Source organism: Oreochromis niloticus, linkage group LG16, assembly GCF_001858045.2.
Source record: "Oreochromis niloticus isolate F11D_XX linkage group LG16, O_niloticus_UMD_NMBU, whole genome shotgun sequence".
Lineage (NCBI taxonomy): Eukaryota > Metazoa > Chordata > Actinopteri > Cichliformes > Cichlidae > Oreochromis > Oreochromis niloticus.
Window position 1 is genome coordinate 14,202,991 of NC_031987.2, and position 18,241 is coordinate 14,221,231.

General features: G+C 41.3%; 1 protein-coding gene across 1 annotated transcript; it reads right to left on the reverse strand.

Moving 5' to 3' along the window:
- Positions 1-1,880: 1,880 nt before the first annotated feature.
- marchf4b (membrane associated ring-CH-type finger 4b) lies at positions 1,881-13,221 on the reverse strand. The gene is made up of 4 exons (XM_025904105.1): positions 11,749-13,221; positions 5,520-5,675; positions 4,342-4,534; positions 1,881-2,484 (listed from the first exon to the last, which is right to left on the reverse strand). The coding sequence occupies exons 1-4, from the start codon at positions 12,178-12,180 to the stop codon at positions 2,063-2,065; spliced, it is 1,203 nt and encodes a 400-aa protein (XP_025759890.1). The 5' UTR covers positions 12,181-13,221; the 3' UTR covers positions 1,881-2,062.
- Between the last annotated feature and the right edge of the window lie 5,020 nt (positions 13,222-18,241).

Consider the following 18,241-nt stretch of genomic DNA (forward strand, 5'->3'; position numbering starts at 1 on the left):
GTGACAGACAAAATGCCCATCAAAGACATTACTAAGAAAAAAGCCGTTTTTGTTTTCTTAAAAAAAAATCCATCGAGCCTTCTTTGATGTAGTGAGGGGAAAATCCCTGAAAAAATGTTTACAAATGGTTTTAGGCAGCTTGTTTACTGCACTTCATCTTGCCTGTGATTTACATCAGGCCACACAGCGATGTGCACATCACACCTACTGTAATATTACTGTAATATTCTCTCTGATCACACAACATGGACGAAGAAGTCTAAATTCAACACTAGCATCTCTCTGTACTGTTATAATCATGACGGTTTATGACATAAGTAGGTTAGGCCTGCACATGAGATTTAGAAATGTGATTCCCTCACTTTTATGACTGTTGCAGATCACACAGAATACATATGATATTCTTAAAACATCGACTAAGCTGCTGCACAGCATGTGATGAAGATTCAGTCTATGCGTTGTTCCTAAACAGACTACAGGATCAAAACTTTTGCTTTTCTTCATTGGTTAAATGTGATCTTAGTGTGATGTATGGAAGAAAAGGACACCATGGAGTGATGTACCGATTCCTTTTGAACTACTCCATATCTGAATTTGAGTACTTTAAGATTTGGATGCAGATCTAAACATTCAAAATATTTTCTTTGGTTAAATAAAATCTAAATTAAATCTGCAGTCACAGTAGGGAAACCAGTGTAGGAGCCTTTGAAAAGCTTGCTTCAAAGATGGGGACCAGGTGTGTGACCGCTCACAGACAGTGACAAAACAGTGATGAAATGGCAAGAAGACAGAGTCAGTATGCAAACGTTAGTAATAAAATGCATACTCTTTGTGATAATATAGCAACAAACTGTGACGAATCAGTGAAAATCATAAAATGTGGTGTTGGTTTACTTTACAGATCGAGCAAGTGACCGTGTCCTGCAAGGCTATCCTGAGGTCCTTTGCTGCACGTCTTCCTCTACTCTCTCTCCTTGCTTCACTGTACTATCTAATAAAGGCAAAAATCACACTCAAAACGATAAAAAAGTAAAATTACAAATCTGTTGTTGTCTACAAAGAAAATCACATTAACTACTTATATTCAGAGCCCTGCTAGAACCTCACAGATCTGAAACAGAAACTAAGAAATTCCTCTACAAATAGTCAGATAATTGCTGCAAGACGGAAATTTAACTGCAAAATCACACAGATGCTCTGCAGGCTTGTTTTTATATAGAAATATAACCAAAATAATACCAGCAGAGACGAGTCCTCGTTGCACAAAGATGCACCAAAGACGAGGTGCACAGACTGACTCAGATTAATTGCAGCGTGTTGGCAATCTGTCTGCGGTCGTAAATTAGACAACATTTATTTGCAAAACTTCACCAATCTGTCTGAGAGTGACTGCAGTTGGTCCAAGCTGAACTGCAGTTGTTTGGAGGCAAGTTGCCACAAGTGTCCACCAGGAAACCTGTGCAATCACCCACAGGTAGCCTGGTGGACAACTGTGCACAGAGTTTGAGGGTGTTGCACGCTCAACCTCTGGTCTCCACTACTGGTTGCAATAGGTCACTGAATGTGAATGGCATCCACTGGGCAACCACCTCATCACAAGGTAGGTTGGTGTCCTATTTTGACTCATGAGCAATACAGGCCTACATGTGGAAGATGATTGTAGAGAGTGTACAGCATGCTCAAAAATCCCACCCACTGTGAATACACTACCCGTTAACCTTTTTTTTCTTTTGGTTGCTGCTGTTTTGGAGATGCTTGACAGGTTGCCAATAAGAAATTATAGCTGCTGTTAAGAAAAAAGTATAAAAACCACAGTACGTGGTTTCAATTCAAGCACATATTTTTGAACGTATCCGTCAAAATAACCATTTTCCAACCAATTCTGCAAATCAAACAACTTTGACTTTTATTCAATCAATGTAAGGACATCAGAGATGCATTTTCAAACAAACAAGATCGTGTTGATATTAATCCAGTGCAGTTAAGACAGGATCTTTTCTTCAGCTGTCAGCTGGTTCAAAAATCTCTCCCCTTCGTGTGAGATAAGGCCTCAACTGACTCTTCAGACTGTAGTAACCCTCATGACCAGCTCTCTTGTGCTATTGCTGGGTTGGCTTCGGGCCTCCGGCTGCCTCAGGTGGCTGAGCAGGTGGAGGATGTTGTATGGACAGTGTTGGTCTGGCACTGCGCTGCCGCTGTTGGGGTCCACGTGTGTTCCCACTCCTCCGGCGGCCGTCACCACGGTCGTGGAGGTGGAGCCGGCGGCAGTGGAGGCCACCACCATCAGCGAGGAGGTGGAGGTGGATACTCCTATCCCAGTCTGGTAGCCCTGGGTGGGCTGAGATAGAGTCCTGTCTACAGCGGCGTCCTTCAGGTCGTCGCTGTCCATCGATTTATCATAGTTCAGAACCTTCCACTGCTGGTTCACGGCCTGCCAGCGGTGGAAGATGCGAAACACAGAAGGTCCCTCGTGGACAATTAATGCTGTGGAGATCAGAGCACCAGTTAGACAATGTCACAGTCGGGCTGCAGTCTTGAGATACACTACATCCCAGAACACTGGTAGACACACTGTGGTAAAGCGTGAAGAAAGTATTAGCCGAGGCAGTAACAGAACAAAACAACTCATCTTTAAAGTACTGCGCCATAAACCAGACATCAAATCTTTATTTCTTAGAAAAAGCAGGGACATAGAACAATTTATGACTCAGCGAGACTCGTGGTTTTTTTGGATTTAGGTTAAAAAAAAATAATGCATCCGTTCTGCAGGCTTGTTCGATAGCATCTTATCTCAGTTCAAAATTGCTTATTGATTCATGTTCACTGAACTCAGCGTCTGGAAAATTGAAATCCATCTGTAGCAAAGTTGTTTGGACCCTAATATTTTACTGCATGTTTTCCATTTTAAAGGCATGTAAAGGGAAATTCAGCATGTATGGATCAGTCCACATTTAGCATTTATAACCATGGTTTTTTAACACTACAATATAGTTTACATCATGGAACATAACATGCAAAGTCCTTTTTTAGTGTTCAAGGTATTTGTTAACAACTTAAACATGATGATTTTATATAGATAATACCAGAAACAAAATAATACATATTTTAAATAAAATATATCTAAATAGGAGGTATTGTAATAATTAAAAATACCGTGCACTCAAACACTTGAATGTTTTTAAATCTCCTTATAACTGCATTAAATGCATTTTAATGGCATTACTTGCTTAAATGCTGCTTATAAAAAGGAGAAAGTAGGAGATTATTAAGTGTTACTACTACATATTGATCTTCAAGGAGCCTGCTAGTTGCTCGCCAACTACTTTATTACAGCAGTAATGTAATATTGCTGTTTAACAAGCCAACGACTACAGTTGCAGCAGCTGGAGTTTACTTATAAAATCCTGCCAGCTTTCCTCGACTCTGCTCCTCTCCCTCTCTAACTTTGTGGATAAGTGAAAGTCAGGTCTTTGCTCTTTAACATCCACCAGGTGACAAGTTAATCTCTGTAAAGTGCACCGTTAATGACTCCACAGTCAATCCTCCACAGCACCAAACCGGAGACAATCAATCACCTCTTCCTTACACCCTGCTGTCTGCTGCAGTGGCACTTAGAGTCTCCTTAATGCGAGATGCCATCACACAGTTGTCCAAAACATGTGGGCCTCTGAGCGCCACAGGAGGACAGCAGGCTTAAATGCTATACGTTTCAATCTGGACGCCCACGCACAAATGCAGGGAACTCTTAGTAATCCTTTGGAGCACCTATTTTTTTTTATATATATATATATATATGAAGACCAAAATCCCTCTTGTGTTATGACAGCACATAATGGTATTTAACATTTGGCTGAATTTGGCTCCGTAGCTTTTTATTATAGACTGAAATGCATTTTAATGTATGCAGTGAAAGCCACTTTAGCTGAATTTTGAACATTCAGCGTTCATGTTTAATTTATGATGTGAGCTTTGGTGCAGCATCTCAGCCTTGTGAAAATAGAAACAGCGATAAAGACAACAACAAATAATCGTAGGGATTGACCAAACAATGCAATCAAATATTGATATGAAGCAGCTGACTTTGTGGTATGGATTAATTGCACTGAAACTGCTCGTGGCATTTACAGTTATTTGTAGGCAGCTGTTAGGTATAATTACCCACTCTCCTGAGCACTTTTGACATTTACTTTTGCCTGTTGAATGCTCATGAATTAATGTGACCAGAGTGGAAAACACTCAATATAATTTTCAGTAGTAAAATGCTCAAACCCATTCAAAGAAGACGTAGAAATATTACATTCAGTTTAAAAAGTGATAAATCGCAACTGCTTAGCGCCTCACCGATGCAGACGACATCCATGAAGCCGTACATGCCGTAGCAGATCTGGAAAAGCAGATCTTGACGCTGCCAGCGGGCTGACGGGCTAAAAGACGACCACACCAGCCAAGAGATGCTGGCCATCAGGAAGAGGGAGCCCAAGATAGCTGCTGCTATCTGCACCTTCTCTATCACTGTCAGGGAGATAGCCTGCCACTGCAAGAAGCAGGAGAAGTAGAAGGATTAGCGGTAGAGCTTAGGAGAAAATTGAGAAGCTAATCATAAACCAATTAATGTAAACATTCAGATTATAAGTTAATCAGGCTGAACTCAACAAAAAGACGAAGTCACACATAACTCTCACCCTCAAAAACAGAAATCTGTGGCCTCTCATAACCCCATCAAATCACAGAAAAAGAAACTGCTTCTGCAATCTTTCTGTTCTAAACATCAGAGGGGAAAGGCCTGTTTAATTCAGATGCTTTCATTTTTTTCCACCCTGAATTTCTCAGTTTAGATTCTCCTTCTTTCGGTTGCTCTCTTTAGAGGTAACCACAGCGGATCATCTGTCTCCATCACACCCTATCCCTAGCATCTTCTTCTGTCACACCAGTCCCCCCTGCATGTCCTCCCTCTTTTCCTCCTGCTTGGCAGCTCCATATTTAAAATCCTGTGTCCACCCAAAACATCCTCTGAACATGCCTGCCTTCCTTCCCCCTTTCTCCCTCCCCAACCTTCCTGCAAGAATGGCACAGTTTCCACCGGCACCCTGCTGTTCAACAGCACCGGTGGCGGTCGTTAACCTGGGCCTCGACCAATCTTATTGATGATCTGCATGTCTGATTTGGCAAAGATGCCCTTCCTGATGCAACCCTCCCCAACCCTTTATCTGGCCTTGGGACTGGTACTAGAAATATACTGGCTGGTCATCAGAGACAAGCTGGAGCTGCGTTTAATGCGTGTTTTCTTAATAAAAAAAACAAAACAAAACAAAAAAACCCCAATATGACATGAAAACAAGTAACTCCATATAAGTGGTGTCATTCTCCTAATGACATAATAAAGGCTCTATGATTTGAGGTTGTGCATTGTTCAGTTAGACTGCCATTATCACCAAAAAACAAACAACTTGGTCATAATCCCTGAGCTGTAAATACACAGTGATATTTCTGAATTGGTGAACTTAACACCCACAGCTCACCTGTAGGGGGTTCTTGGTGCTGATGGCAATGACCTGATATTTGTAGTAGCAGAGTTCACAGGCCCAGGAGCCTCTCTCACTGATCCATTTGATGAGGCAGGGCTGGTGGGTGCAGCGCACTGACCCGCTGCACCGGCATGGGCTCAAGAGCTCCCCCTGCAGGAAACCATGCAGAATAAGTTAGTCCTTGCTAACCATGACAAGAGCTTCTCATAATTCAGCCAAAGTAAATGCATAAATGTTCTGCTCTGGTTTGAGTATAACTCGATTTAATGGGCTGGTTAACATTGTTTAGATGACCATTTTATGGCCTTATACTACCTTCGTTGAGTACCCTCTAAGAAGTGATTTATGATTTAGGAAAAAATACCTTGTTACAGGAGTCACTGACCAGCTGACGGACCCTTTCTCTCCATCTTATTTACCTCTTGACGTAACCCCTTTACATACAATAAAAAGTGCGTTACACTGTGTTTATATTTCTTGCACTTCTTTGTGTTGGCTTATTGATTTTCTGAGCGCTCTTTGTGCACTGCTAGGCACACACACACACGCAGAGCACTTTGCATGCCTGTTACAGCAGAACAACAGATCAGGTGTGAAATGAAAGCTTTGCCTTACACCTAGTTGACAGGCAAAATGCTTGATTACTAGTACCGCTGAAAGTGGAGGATTAGTCACCGAAGCACCTGTGAAAGAGCAAACCCTAACAAAGCTGCAGAATACAGCACAAAAGGAGCAGACAAACCACAGCTCTTGACATCAGTAGAGCTGCTATAGACATTAACTATTTTATACTTAGAGAAAAGCAAAAGAAGCTCAAAATACTCTTTCTGGTTGACCTAGATTTCTCTACAATTCACATAACAGTTTAGAGCTAGATCCAGTATCTGGTCCAGTTATCAGAGGATGGTTTGATGACATCCTGTCCATCATAAAGTGACATTTTGAAGGCACTGTTAGTCACTGAGGTTGTTAAAGGGCATTTCAAATCCCTTCTGTCAGCACGATGACAGCCACATACTGTATGATTAATGTGACCAGACAGCCGAATAAATGTTTGTGTTGTGGGTTTATTAAACTCTAGGTGGCACTCAACTATATCTTAAAGAGGTGGCTCATATATCCTTTTTTTCAAATGACCTTCACTTTAGCACCTTAAAGCAGCTGAAGTACAGGTCTGCTTTCGCTCCCTGAATGGCTGCTCGGTGGTCAGACGTGTGAACCACGTGAAAACACCACTGGTGTCAGGTGAGGGAGCAGAGATCAAGCTGCCTTATTTTTAGCCTCCATCATGTTTTCAATCCAGCTGGATGTGACAAGATTTCAGAAAACCAAAGCATTTAGTTTTTCCTTTCTTCCCCTCTCTCTGGCATATAGAAGGCTCGTAAATACTTAAAATGCAACGAAACCATGAAGTTCACTAAATTTGACACCTCTCGGGGTTTTTTTCATTTTGTACCAAGATGTGCTCAGCTATATTCTTCACCAGACATTCCTCTTAAGCCGTATTTAGCCTGAGGAACAGATGAGTTTTCTAATCTCTCACCCCAGGCCCTGAGCTCATTAAAATATATTACTAATCTTGTCATATTGGATATTGATGATGACCCATAAGATGTAGGCATGCCACCTTTTTAAGGTTCTGACCTGCACTTAAGAAACTTGGCTCTATAAAATTCATAGCAAGACCTTCTTGTACAGATATTTTAATCTTAATGAGAATGAACAAAAAGCCTGTAGTGAATGAACAAAAAGAAATTAGCCGGCCGTCTGCTGAAAGAAATCCCCAACCCCTCCTCTCCTTCCTCTCTGAGCTGAGCCACTGCATTTCTAAGGTATTTTTAATTCAGTATTTTCTCTCCATGTCTACCCTCAGTGCAAAAATTGTACAAAGCAGTGAACAGAGTAAAAAATGCAGCAAGTTTCCAAATTATTTCTCCACGTTGTTATTTAGCTGACACCTCTGACAGACGGAGCAGCACCCTGGTTGAAGAGAAGGGAGGAAAAAGCAGGGAGTTAGGGGAGAAAAGGCCCATCTACAGATGGCCAGGGTGGGAGTGTATTGGCAGGAGGACCAGAACACTTCTGTCGTGTCCAGAGGGACTCGGGCCACTCACTGTGACTGGCCTGATGGCAGCCAAGAGCCGAAACCTAGATCACTCCAATACAACCAAGGCTGGAGGGAGCGCAAGAGAGACCGATAACAAACGTGGCACCACAGCCCACGCATGGAGAAAGTGATAACTAAATGTCCTTTTGTTGATCAAACAGCAATAATCAGTGAAAAAAAGCCCAACACAATGGAGCAATATATTAAAAAGATGTGGCTTTGTTATTTCACATCTCTGTGCTGCATTTTCCCAAAACACCTCCCTGCAAGTAATTTTCTCCTTAGAAAATTGGATTCCCTCGCAATGTATATAATGGCATGAAAATAAATTAGAGGTGGCTATTCACATTTTCTTAAGGGTCTCGAATCAATGCAAGTGAACTCCATTAACTCTAAGCAAGGGGAAACTGTGCTATGATAATCTGGCTCGCACAGAAGCAGAATGAAGGAGGATTTGTACAATGATGCCCAATAACAATCAGCCCGTGGGCTTTTCTTCTTTAAGAACCTGCAAAACTGCCGGGAAAAATTTTCATCTGTAAACTTAACCATATTAAACCAATTACAAGGAAAATAAGAGCAATAAGTGAAAAATGAAGCAGAAGGCCAATAATATTTAAGTTTATTTAGTTATGATGACTGATCGTAAAATATATGCAGAGGGATGTTCCACTGAGTGCTGATTTTATGGGAACCATCGGGCCTACAGTGGCGGTTAATGACTCTTTAAAAGGTAATTGAATAAAAAGAGAAACTAGGGTTTCTAATTTATGTTCATGAATTTACAGCCACTGAAAACAGACTTCAGCAATGCCAAAAAATAAATGAAGAAATAAATAAATAAAATCTAACATTTTGGCAGCTTGTTTATATCCCATTTCCTACAAATGGGCAAGCAACATATGATGGAACAGAGCAAGCTTCAGCACTGTGGGGTCATACAGAAAGAATGATGCTAACGTGACCCCTGGAGGCTTCTCGTTGTGCCTCAGACAAACACACTCTGCAAGTGCATTATCTGCTCTGCGATTAAGGAGAAAAAGCAAACACACATTTCTACCCAAGCAACAGGCACTCGCACAGTTTCAACATCCAACTGACGTGAAGACAACAGTAGGAGGATTGCCTCAAAGGGCACTTCGGTAACCCTCGTACATAGAAAATATTCCACAATTTTTCCTTTGCATTACTTAAAAAAAACAAAAAAACTTCTTTTTTGAATCTCCAAAAGTTGAATCTGTTCATCTGGACGTAGCGTTTTGTTCTTTTTTGAAGTCTGTGTGCAACATGAATGTATCCTGGGAAAATCTATGACCCGAAAACTGCACATTCTTTGAGTGACGAGGTCGAGATTAAGTCTGAAAGCAGGAGCCTGAATAAAGCAAGCTACCGAGAGCGCTCTGTAAAGCTTCTCAGTGACCTTTAGCTAAAAGGAACCAATAGTGGGCTGAAATACAGTATGTATGTCTCAAGTTAGCTGTTTAGAAAAAAAGAGAAGAAAAAGATGAATAACCCGAGGTGCAGAGGTGAAAGACATGAATTCATGCAGTTTCATCTGATATTGGCTTCGCTCTTCATTATATTGTTCGCAGTATGTGTCTTACAGAGTGGATTATATTTTCCAGTCAATTCTGATAAAATAAGTCATAGGCTGATAAATAAATATATATGCCAGCCGAAAGAGTTATTGGTTCTTCCTTACCAAACTGGCCATAAAATTCAAGAGAGGAAAAAAAACTCTACAAAACAGTCCACAGTCTGTAAATTGTGCTATCAAGACTATGCGTACAGTGTTTCTTGTTTCTGCAGACAGGAGATAATATCAGAGATATTTGTCTTGAAAGGCATTGTCTCATGGCATACCTGAAAAGTAACCATTACAATCACCAGTACCTCTTAAAATCCACATTTTTGGCAATTCCCTACAGAACTGCAATGAATTTAAAAGGAAAATGTGAAATCCTTAAAACCAGAAGCACTTCTGGTTGTGAATCTCACCTCAAGGAAAATGGCACTTATAACTCTGACAGGTATCCGATTACATGGACTTATTACATTGTTTGGTGTCATATTAAATCACAGTGCAATCATTTTTCAATGGCCGCCTCTCCTAGGCACTCAAGACCCTTTTCTAGTGGGATGCTTGAGGAAAGCGATGTCTTTCACTCCCTTCTTTACTCTGTCTCGCCTATCTCAGCCTTGGGGATGGAAGTGTTTTGGAGGTGGGTTGTCAGATCAGATACTGGCTGCTTTGGTCTATGTGACATCCTGGAGGCTAAGGAAGAATAGAGGATAACTAATGTCCCCACTGCCTGTATCACAGAGCGATACACAGAAAGTCCACTCATCCCTCTTTTTTAAATGGAGCCTCATTCTCCTTGTACCCATTTACACCTCAGCAGATCCATATCTGGACTTCACCCAAGCCAACAACTCAGACAACAAGAAAAGGAAAGCTGGCAAAAGATAAAAACTTGCATAATGACAAGACAGCATGAAATCAAGTGCTATTGACTTGCTGCAATGTCTCAAGGAAGCATTAATGAGATGTGTTGGAGGAGGCCATGGGAAATACTGCAAATTTTCAAGGCAGTGCTTTGTATGCAGTGCAGCATGTGCTGACTATCCATGGAGTTTGAGGAGAAAAAAGAAAAAAAAAAAAAACAAGGATGAAGCCTTGTCTTCCAATCTCATAACTAGACCCCATGTCAGTAATAATTACAAAGTCTGAGCTCAGAGGTGGAATGATGCACAAAATTGCTCTTGGAGTAATTAGTTGATGAAATACAGAAAGATCATAGGCTATACACTGTGCAATGACCATGAAATGATGCAGTAAATCTTCCGCTTAAAGGAAAAGCAACTGTGAGTGCAGACTGTCGGATAAAAAAATGATGTTCTACACCTCAGTTATCTTGCTTCTTGATTTTTTTTATAACCTCTCTACCTCCACTACCAACAGGCAAGGTGTGACATATTTGTCAACGTGCTCTCAAAAGCTCTGTCAAACAGTGTAACTAATGTGCCTGCAAATTGCTAAGTGTCTGCCTCTCTGATATAATTTAATGTTATTTCTTCGTGGCCATCTTTTCACATTTTCCTCTTCTGATTGATGTACTGTGACATTATCATCAATATGGCCCCAAAGGCGGAGGCAAGCAGTGTGATTAACTTGAAGGCTCTCTTCCATCTGCTTTGTGCACGTTATTATTATGTTGCCGTTTCCAGGTGGTGTGCGTGAGAGGCAGACTGAGAGGTATTTTTTATTTATTTTTTTTATTTTCCATGCATATAATGCCTCGATGTGAATTCAGTGTTTGGCTATAATGAGTTGTTACGGCATCCCTGCATATCCTCCACACTTGTCAGCCACTGGGACAAGGTCTTTCATTATCCTCCCACTGCTAGCTTTAGCTGTCTTTTTAAGCCATGCAATGGGATGAGTGCAAGATGCAGTGGGGCCCCATGCTCAGAGAGCTCTCCAGCCCTGCAGCTGCCAGTATTGGGGTCGTTCCTTAAATAATTTTGAAAGTAAGATTACACTATTCTCGATTTTCCCCACAAAAAAGCACCTAAGTGTCATGTAATTATAGTTAATAGCATTAAACCTTACATATCGGCACAATCACGCAAGGTCTCTTTTATACTCTTTACCACAAAGTTGGCAATAAAGACAGCCCAAAGAACACCTTTCAGGAAGATCTTATAGCTAGAACAAGGATCAGTTGTGCTGCACCAGCCAAACTGCAACTGATGAGTTACTGTAATGTGACTCATACTGAGTTGTAGACCACCAACACTGGTGGCTGCCCTAACAAGACACTGGCAGTGTTTTTCTTCTTCACTGTATAAATAAAACCTGAGCAGTGCACCCTCATCTAATGAAAAGTCTGCAAAATGTGCAACATTTCCAACACCTGCTCTGGCCACTCGGTTGGAGGACTTGTTGCTACAGTTAACCTATGCTCCTCGGAGAGCAGCAGCACCAGATTGCATTGTGTTACAAACCCCCGGAGAGCAGGTGTGGGTGAGTTATTATTAATTGATGGATGAGGCTGACATTGCATGGCATTAATCTAATTTAAACATGCAGGTGGACATTTTTCCTTCACTTACATGCTCTGGTCCCTGGAAGCAGATCCTGCACACAGGCGTCCTGAAGCCACTTTCCGTGTAGCTTGTGAGAGAGAACCTCTCCTCCAGTTTGCCCTTTGAGCAGTCATCGGAGGAGCTGCTGCAGCCGCGCAGGGCCGCCGACAGCTCTGCAGCATCGACCCAGCCCGCCACCGGCCGCTCTGCACCCGGTGGCCCGGTGGCTCCCGCAGCAGGCTGGGCAGTTCGGTCCCCGGGGTGCTGGTGGCTCCGCGTTAACGTGTTGTTGTTCTCGGGGACGGTGACGCTTGTTTCATGGCTTTCCGAAGCCTGGCCGCTCATGGGGGTCAGCGGAGGAAGCGGTGTCGGCGGCGCCGGTGGCCCGAGCAGGAGCACCCTCAGGTCACCAAGCAAGACGCAACAGCGGCTCTTCAGCATGCCCTGTCTGCGCAGCATCAGGCTGTCTCCGGCCAGAAACTCACAGCACCATCCAAAGGTGCTGGAAGAAAACAGTATGTACTCTATGCGTCCCCGTCATAAGCAAACACTTCTTCATATGTGGTGGGATGGGATAGTGGGGGCTGAGGTGCGTCTTCCAGCGCTTGTTTGGTTTCAAAGCAGCCTTTTAAGATTTTTTTGTTTGTTTTTTTAAATCCACTTTATTTAGGTTGGGTGCTTTTTATTGTCTTCCCACGAGGGTGTGGATATAAAATGCAAAAAAATCCGTCCTATGCAAACAAGTGTCTGAAGCCATTAGCCCAAGTTCAATGAATGAAACGGCTATTAGAGGAAAGTCAAATACGAGACTGATAGGAATATGCATTCAAGTAATAAGGTTATGGCCCGCTCACTCACTGTCCACTGTCATTTCATGGCCTTAATAGTCTGCCTGCTCTCTACAACATAAACTATCTCGACGGGCTTCTCCCTCCGGATTCGCGACGTGTGCAGAGACCAAGATTTAAATCTGCCTTTGGTACAAAGAACTGAGATAGAGAACAAAATGTCAGCGCTCAATCTTAAAATAAAAAATAAAAAAAATAAAATCCAGCAACAACAACGAAAGCCACGCTTTAAAACCGGTAGAGCTGTCGACGTCCTGTAAGCTTTTCACAGCACGTTAAGTCGATCGATGGCGTGCCATGTTAGGGAAGCGAAAAAATCTGTCTTACCTGGCGAGCTACACCGATTTCTACACGACTCACAGTTTCGGGATTTTTTTTTCCCATAGATTTTCAGCCAGACTGCAGGTCGCTGGCAAGTCTCAGTGAGGTTTACATCCCTAATTATCGAATTTCCATGTCCGAGGAGCAAGCAGGAGGGTTTAAATCCGTCCGTTTAAATCCAACGCGATGGTCGGACTGTCCTGCTCCGGGTGAAAGCATCCGTAGCCCCGGATTCTCCTGTGATCATTGGCTGCTGAACTGGTGCTGCAGCTTCAGCACCATGATTCCTGGGACAGCTCCCAGACGCCACACGTCACCACCGCACAGTGATGCAAGCAGCCAACTCATTACTACAACTGTGGACGGAGACAAATATGCTTCATTATTTGTTTCAGGCATACAAGGAGACGTTAAGTTAAAGGTGACACCGGTGTTTGTTTTATCTTATTTTAAGGGGGTAGGTATTTCCTGCCTTTACACCTGGCAAAAAGAGGCGAAAGTAAAGTTGTGAATTTCCTTTAATTATTAAAGAATCCAGTTATCACACAGCACAAATTTAGCAGAAATATCACACAGTACAAATAATTTAGCAGAAATTATTAGTAATATCTCAGGTAAATGATGTAGTTGTGCGGCATGGATAATAAATAGGGTGAAAGAGGATAAAATATTGCAGGGAGGTGCAGGGTTAGATGACAACACCCTGATTTTAATCAGTATAGTAATAAAAAGATGCATAAAACAAATGTTCAAACCAAGTTGTGAAAGAAAAATTATACTGAGAATCTTCAGAAAAAGTAGCACTACTGCCTTAATCTGCTTTCTTTAAAAAAAAAAATCAATTATTCATTTGGTTCCCAAGTGGAAGAAAAAACCCCAATCCATCAACCACTTCCGTCACAATTTCCCAGAGCACACGATGGTTTATTAATATTTCTAATAATTAAACAAAATAATATACAGATATTATTCAGAGTGAGCCAAAGACTTTTCTGGTAGTTCCACATTAAAGATGACACATTTTAATTACACTGGGTAGTTTCTTTTTCTTCTTCTTTAAGGAGATCAGCTGATCGTCCACTTACATCTCACCCTATCCCATCTTCCTCTGTCACACAAACCCTCTGCGTGTCCTCCTACACTACCTCCATGATTCTCTGCTGTGCTCTTCCTCTTCTCCTCCTGTCTGGCATCTTTTTCTAATATATCCACTTTCCCTACCCTGCACATGTCCAAGCCATCTCAACATTTTCTCCCTCTAACTTTGCCTTCAAACCGCTCAACCTGACCTGTCCCTCTGATAAACTCACTTCTAATTCTGTCTATCTTGGTCACTCCCAATGAAAATTTAACATCTTCAGCTCTGGCACGTCTTTTTGGCACTGGCACCACATCCAAACCGTTCATCAGTCTTGCTTCTACTTCCTCATCACTTCAGTGCATACCTCCACCTCTCCAGGCTCTCCTTTTCCTCACTCCTACCACACACCTCACCACTATCTTGCTGTTAGGTGACCTGCACCACCCTCACATACAAAGTTTCTCTCTTATTACTTTCTTTAATGCAGCTCCTTCTGACCTTTATACTTTTTATTCTACTGGGTAGTAATTTAAATTTAAGAAAAAGCAGTCACTAACTACCAACAAATGCAGGAGAATAAAAAGTATAATACGTTCAGCTGTAATGCGGTGCAGTAGAAATAGCATCAGAAATACTCAAAGTATTTCAAAGTTGCTACTTCAGAAAATCGCCTTGGTTAATTTTTTTGACAAAAGAGAACAACTCTGGGGAAGCTGGGTAGAAAAGACAAAGGATGAGCAATTATCCGGCTTGTCAGGGCAGCTGTGCAGCCTGATTGAACAATTGAAATGAACACACCTGTGACTGGACCCTGTCAGCCAACTGAAATGTGTTTTTTGGGGGGGGGGTTGTCAGAATTTGTATGACTGCGGTCAGGCTGGTGGCCATGGGGTGAGCATTTAATGGATTGCCAACAGTAAACTGACACATTAAACTGGCACCTCTCACTCCTGCTGCTTTTCTATTCTGGCAGATAATTGCCAGTGATTGCTCTTACATCGCATCTCAGGTGCAAAGTAGTGCCTGATTAAAGTGCTGTTGAAAATAAGCCAACCTAGGCCGCTGTCATTTTGGACTTTTCGAGAAAAACATCAGACACAAACTAAGATTATATAACAGCAGAGGTGGAGTAAGTATTCAGGCCCTTTTCTTAAAAGTCCCACTTTACTTGGAAAAAAAATGTTTGTATGTTTGATCCTCACTGGGAACAATTCAGTTTCACACCTCTGCTGAAAGGTTTCCCCTGAGCTCGACACCTCCAGGCAGGATTTGTGGCATCACATCTGGTTTGGGAGTCAGTTTTTGTCTTATAGATAGCTAAGAGCTGGCTTTCACTGATGGAGGTGATATCCCTTAGCTAATGGTTAAACTTTTGAGTCAAACTTTAAAGCGCTGATCAAACATAGCTAAGGAAGAAAAGGCTGACATTATCTTCAAAAGACATGAAGTTAAATAAGAAATTTCTCCAGTACTTGAAATAAAACTTTTTTTTTTCTCTTTTTTTTTTTTTTTTTTGAACAGTTTCAAACATAACCATGAAGAAAAAGAGCCAGAAACAAAACTTTGGGGAGCGTGCATGGCCAGTGCTTTGTGACACCCCCTCTGACAAGTACCATATGCTTGTAAATGCAGCTCGTAGTCAGCTAAGAGGCTTTTAGTTCATGTGTGGGTTTTTTCCACCCATTCTTCCCTCAAAAACTTCCAGCTCTGTAGATTTTAGGGCTGTCTTGCATGAACTACACTTCTGAGGTGAATTTTTTGATGGTGTTTCAGCTGGAGGACTGTGAGGGCCATGGCTTGGCCCTTTTGAAGTACTCCATTGTAGAATTTTAGATGTGTTTGGGGTTATTATCCTGTTGCAGGAGTTATCCTCTTTTCATCTTCAGCTTTTTTTTTTTTGAAACAGACAGTATGATGTGTTGGCTTGCTGAATTTGCTGCTATTCACTGGGATCCATTCTACCTTTTACCAGGAAATGTTACAGCTACAAAATTCTGGTGCTGAATTTTGTGGGGAGAACTCAGAATTTTTTTCTGATGGTTTTTCTGGGAAAAAACTCATATTTGTCCACATGTATCTGTATACCCATGACCCAGCACTTGAGACTCAGACAAAGCTTCTTTAAATCTTTAAAGTGGACTTATTATGCTCTTTACAATATTTTGTCATGCAGATTCTTTGCGGTGTTGGATTCTCATATATAAAATATAGGCAACGTTACTAAATGAAACCTTTTTGGTTTGTTAGAGGTAACCAATCACAAGAAAAATGCCTTAAAGGAAGATGATGAACTGACAGGCGCTGGTGCATGCTGAACCACGCTTGGATTAAAACAAATGGGTCGTTCTATTTCAAATTACTCTGGTGCTTCTACTTGATTTGCCTAAACATGTTATAAGATATACAATGATTGCTAATTTTTGGTTTTATATATCAAAATACTCCATCAGGCACTTCCAGCATGTTCTTGCATATTGAGGTAATTTCTGAACATGAATACACCAAAAGCGATTAAAGATCAAAGCCTGACAATTTGACTGGTCATTCTCTGCATAAAATCGAATCAGGATCTGTAATTTGGGACACGACACACACATCAAAAAATGTCTGAATACTGGCTGATTAAATAAACCCATTTTGTGTGAACAGACATTGCCAAAAGACTCGAATAATTCAAGTACAAGTACCAATGCAATTTTGTACATAAATATGGCAAAACAATTAGGAGTAATGGAAAAAAGGGTTTAGCAGTGCATTTCATGTGAGTAGTCTTCCAAGGCAAGGTTTCATTGTCTACTTGGCGTGATTGGTAGTCCAACACAAGACCCTAAACCATTGAACCTGACAGCCATGAAGGGATCAGGCAATCAGCGTCCTGACTGCCACAATGAATGCTGCAGTTATTTTGATACCTATGAAAATGCTACATTGTGTTTTTAATGCCTCTTGGTATATTTTAAATTGACCTGTCTTGAAATGTAAGTAGAGTAAGTCTCAAAAATGAAACATTTTCTTTTTTCCTCATTCTTAACTCTCCCTGTCTCTCCTCTGTCAGTGTGTGTGTGTGTGTGTGTGTGTCTGTGAATGAGTTAACCCTGGCTTTGTGTTTCAGGGGTAGAATTCCTCCTGAGGTCTTTGCCCTCTGGGCTCATACACCTTCCTCCTCGTCTGTTCATCATCATCTGCTATTTAAAGCTGAAGAAATGCTCCAGTCGATGCCCGATTGTTGCATGAACTGTGCTAGTGTGGTTCATCTCCTGATGCTTTGTTCACATGTTCTTGAACTCATTCTTCCCTCTTCTGCCAAGAATCCATAGTTGGAAAAATTTGGAGATGTTTGTGGAGAGTATTCTGTGGAAAAGAAATATTTGGGCTTATCTTCTTACTTGACCCTGGAACTCCTTGGAAAATAATCAAAGTCTGAATACCTGTGACCTCACCATTGACAATAAATCTGTTTAACTTATTTATCCACCATACTGCTAAGGTCCTTGGTTATAACACAATGTGTGGAGAAACAAAAACAAAAAAAGCCAGAAAGTGGGTGGATTGGTATTTTAAAAATAAATATGTAGAAAAGTAGTTGATATATGAAGGTAAGATTGTGAATGACTGCTCCTCCACTGGCTGGAGAAGCAATCATTTTATACATCTAAACTTTGGACCATAAAATGTTTAGGCAAATTAGAGATGGTCCAGCAGAAAATGTAAAGATTTTATGATAAAGTCAAACTATAGAAATACTGAGCTAAAGTTAGCATAACAGCATAACCCCCCTCCAAACCTCCATTTTCTCTGAAACTAGATGTGTTACGTAAGAAGTATTAAGAAAATGTGCTTACTGGAGCAGAAAAATACTCACATCAACTGATAATTAGAGACAAATGTAAATGTTTTACGTAAACATTTAGCAATAGTGTCACCTACAAAGTGGAGATTCACAAATTGCGAAAAAAAAAAATATTTTCCTGTTTTTTTTAAGCTAACATATTCGTGGTTTTTAATCAGTACTAAATGATTTTAAAGCTGGGGTTAATGGCAATAAAAACGTCTTCACTACCTGCACGTGCCGGCTTGTTTTCCTACGTCACTTCCTGCGCGCCAGATCCTGAACCAAGAAGTTGTAAACTAGCGCTAAAAGTTTCTGCTGACAATGTTTTTGCAGACTTCGCTGTTTTTAGATTGCATTTTGGGGTCATCTGCTTCAGACGGCTTAAAGTTCACGTATGTGTAATGCTACTGTGGTTGTTCCGATAATATTATGTGGCTA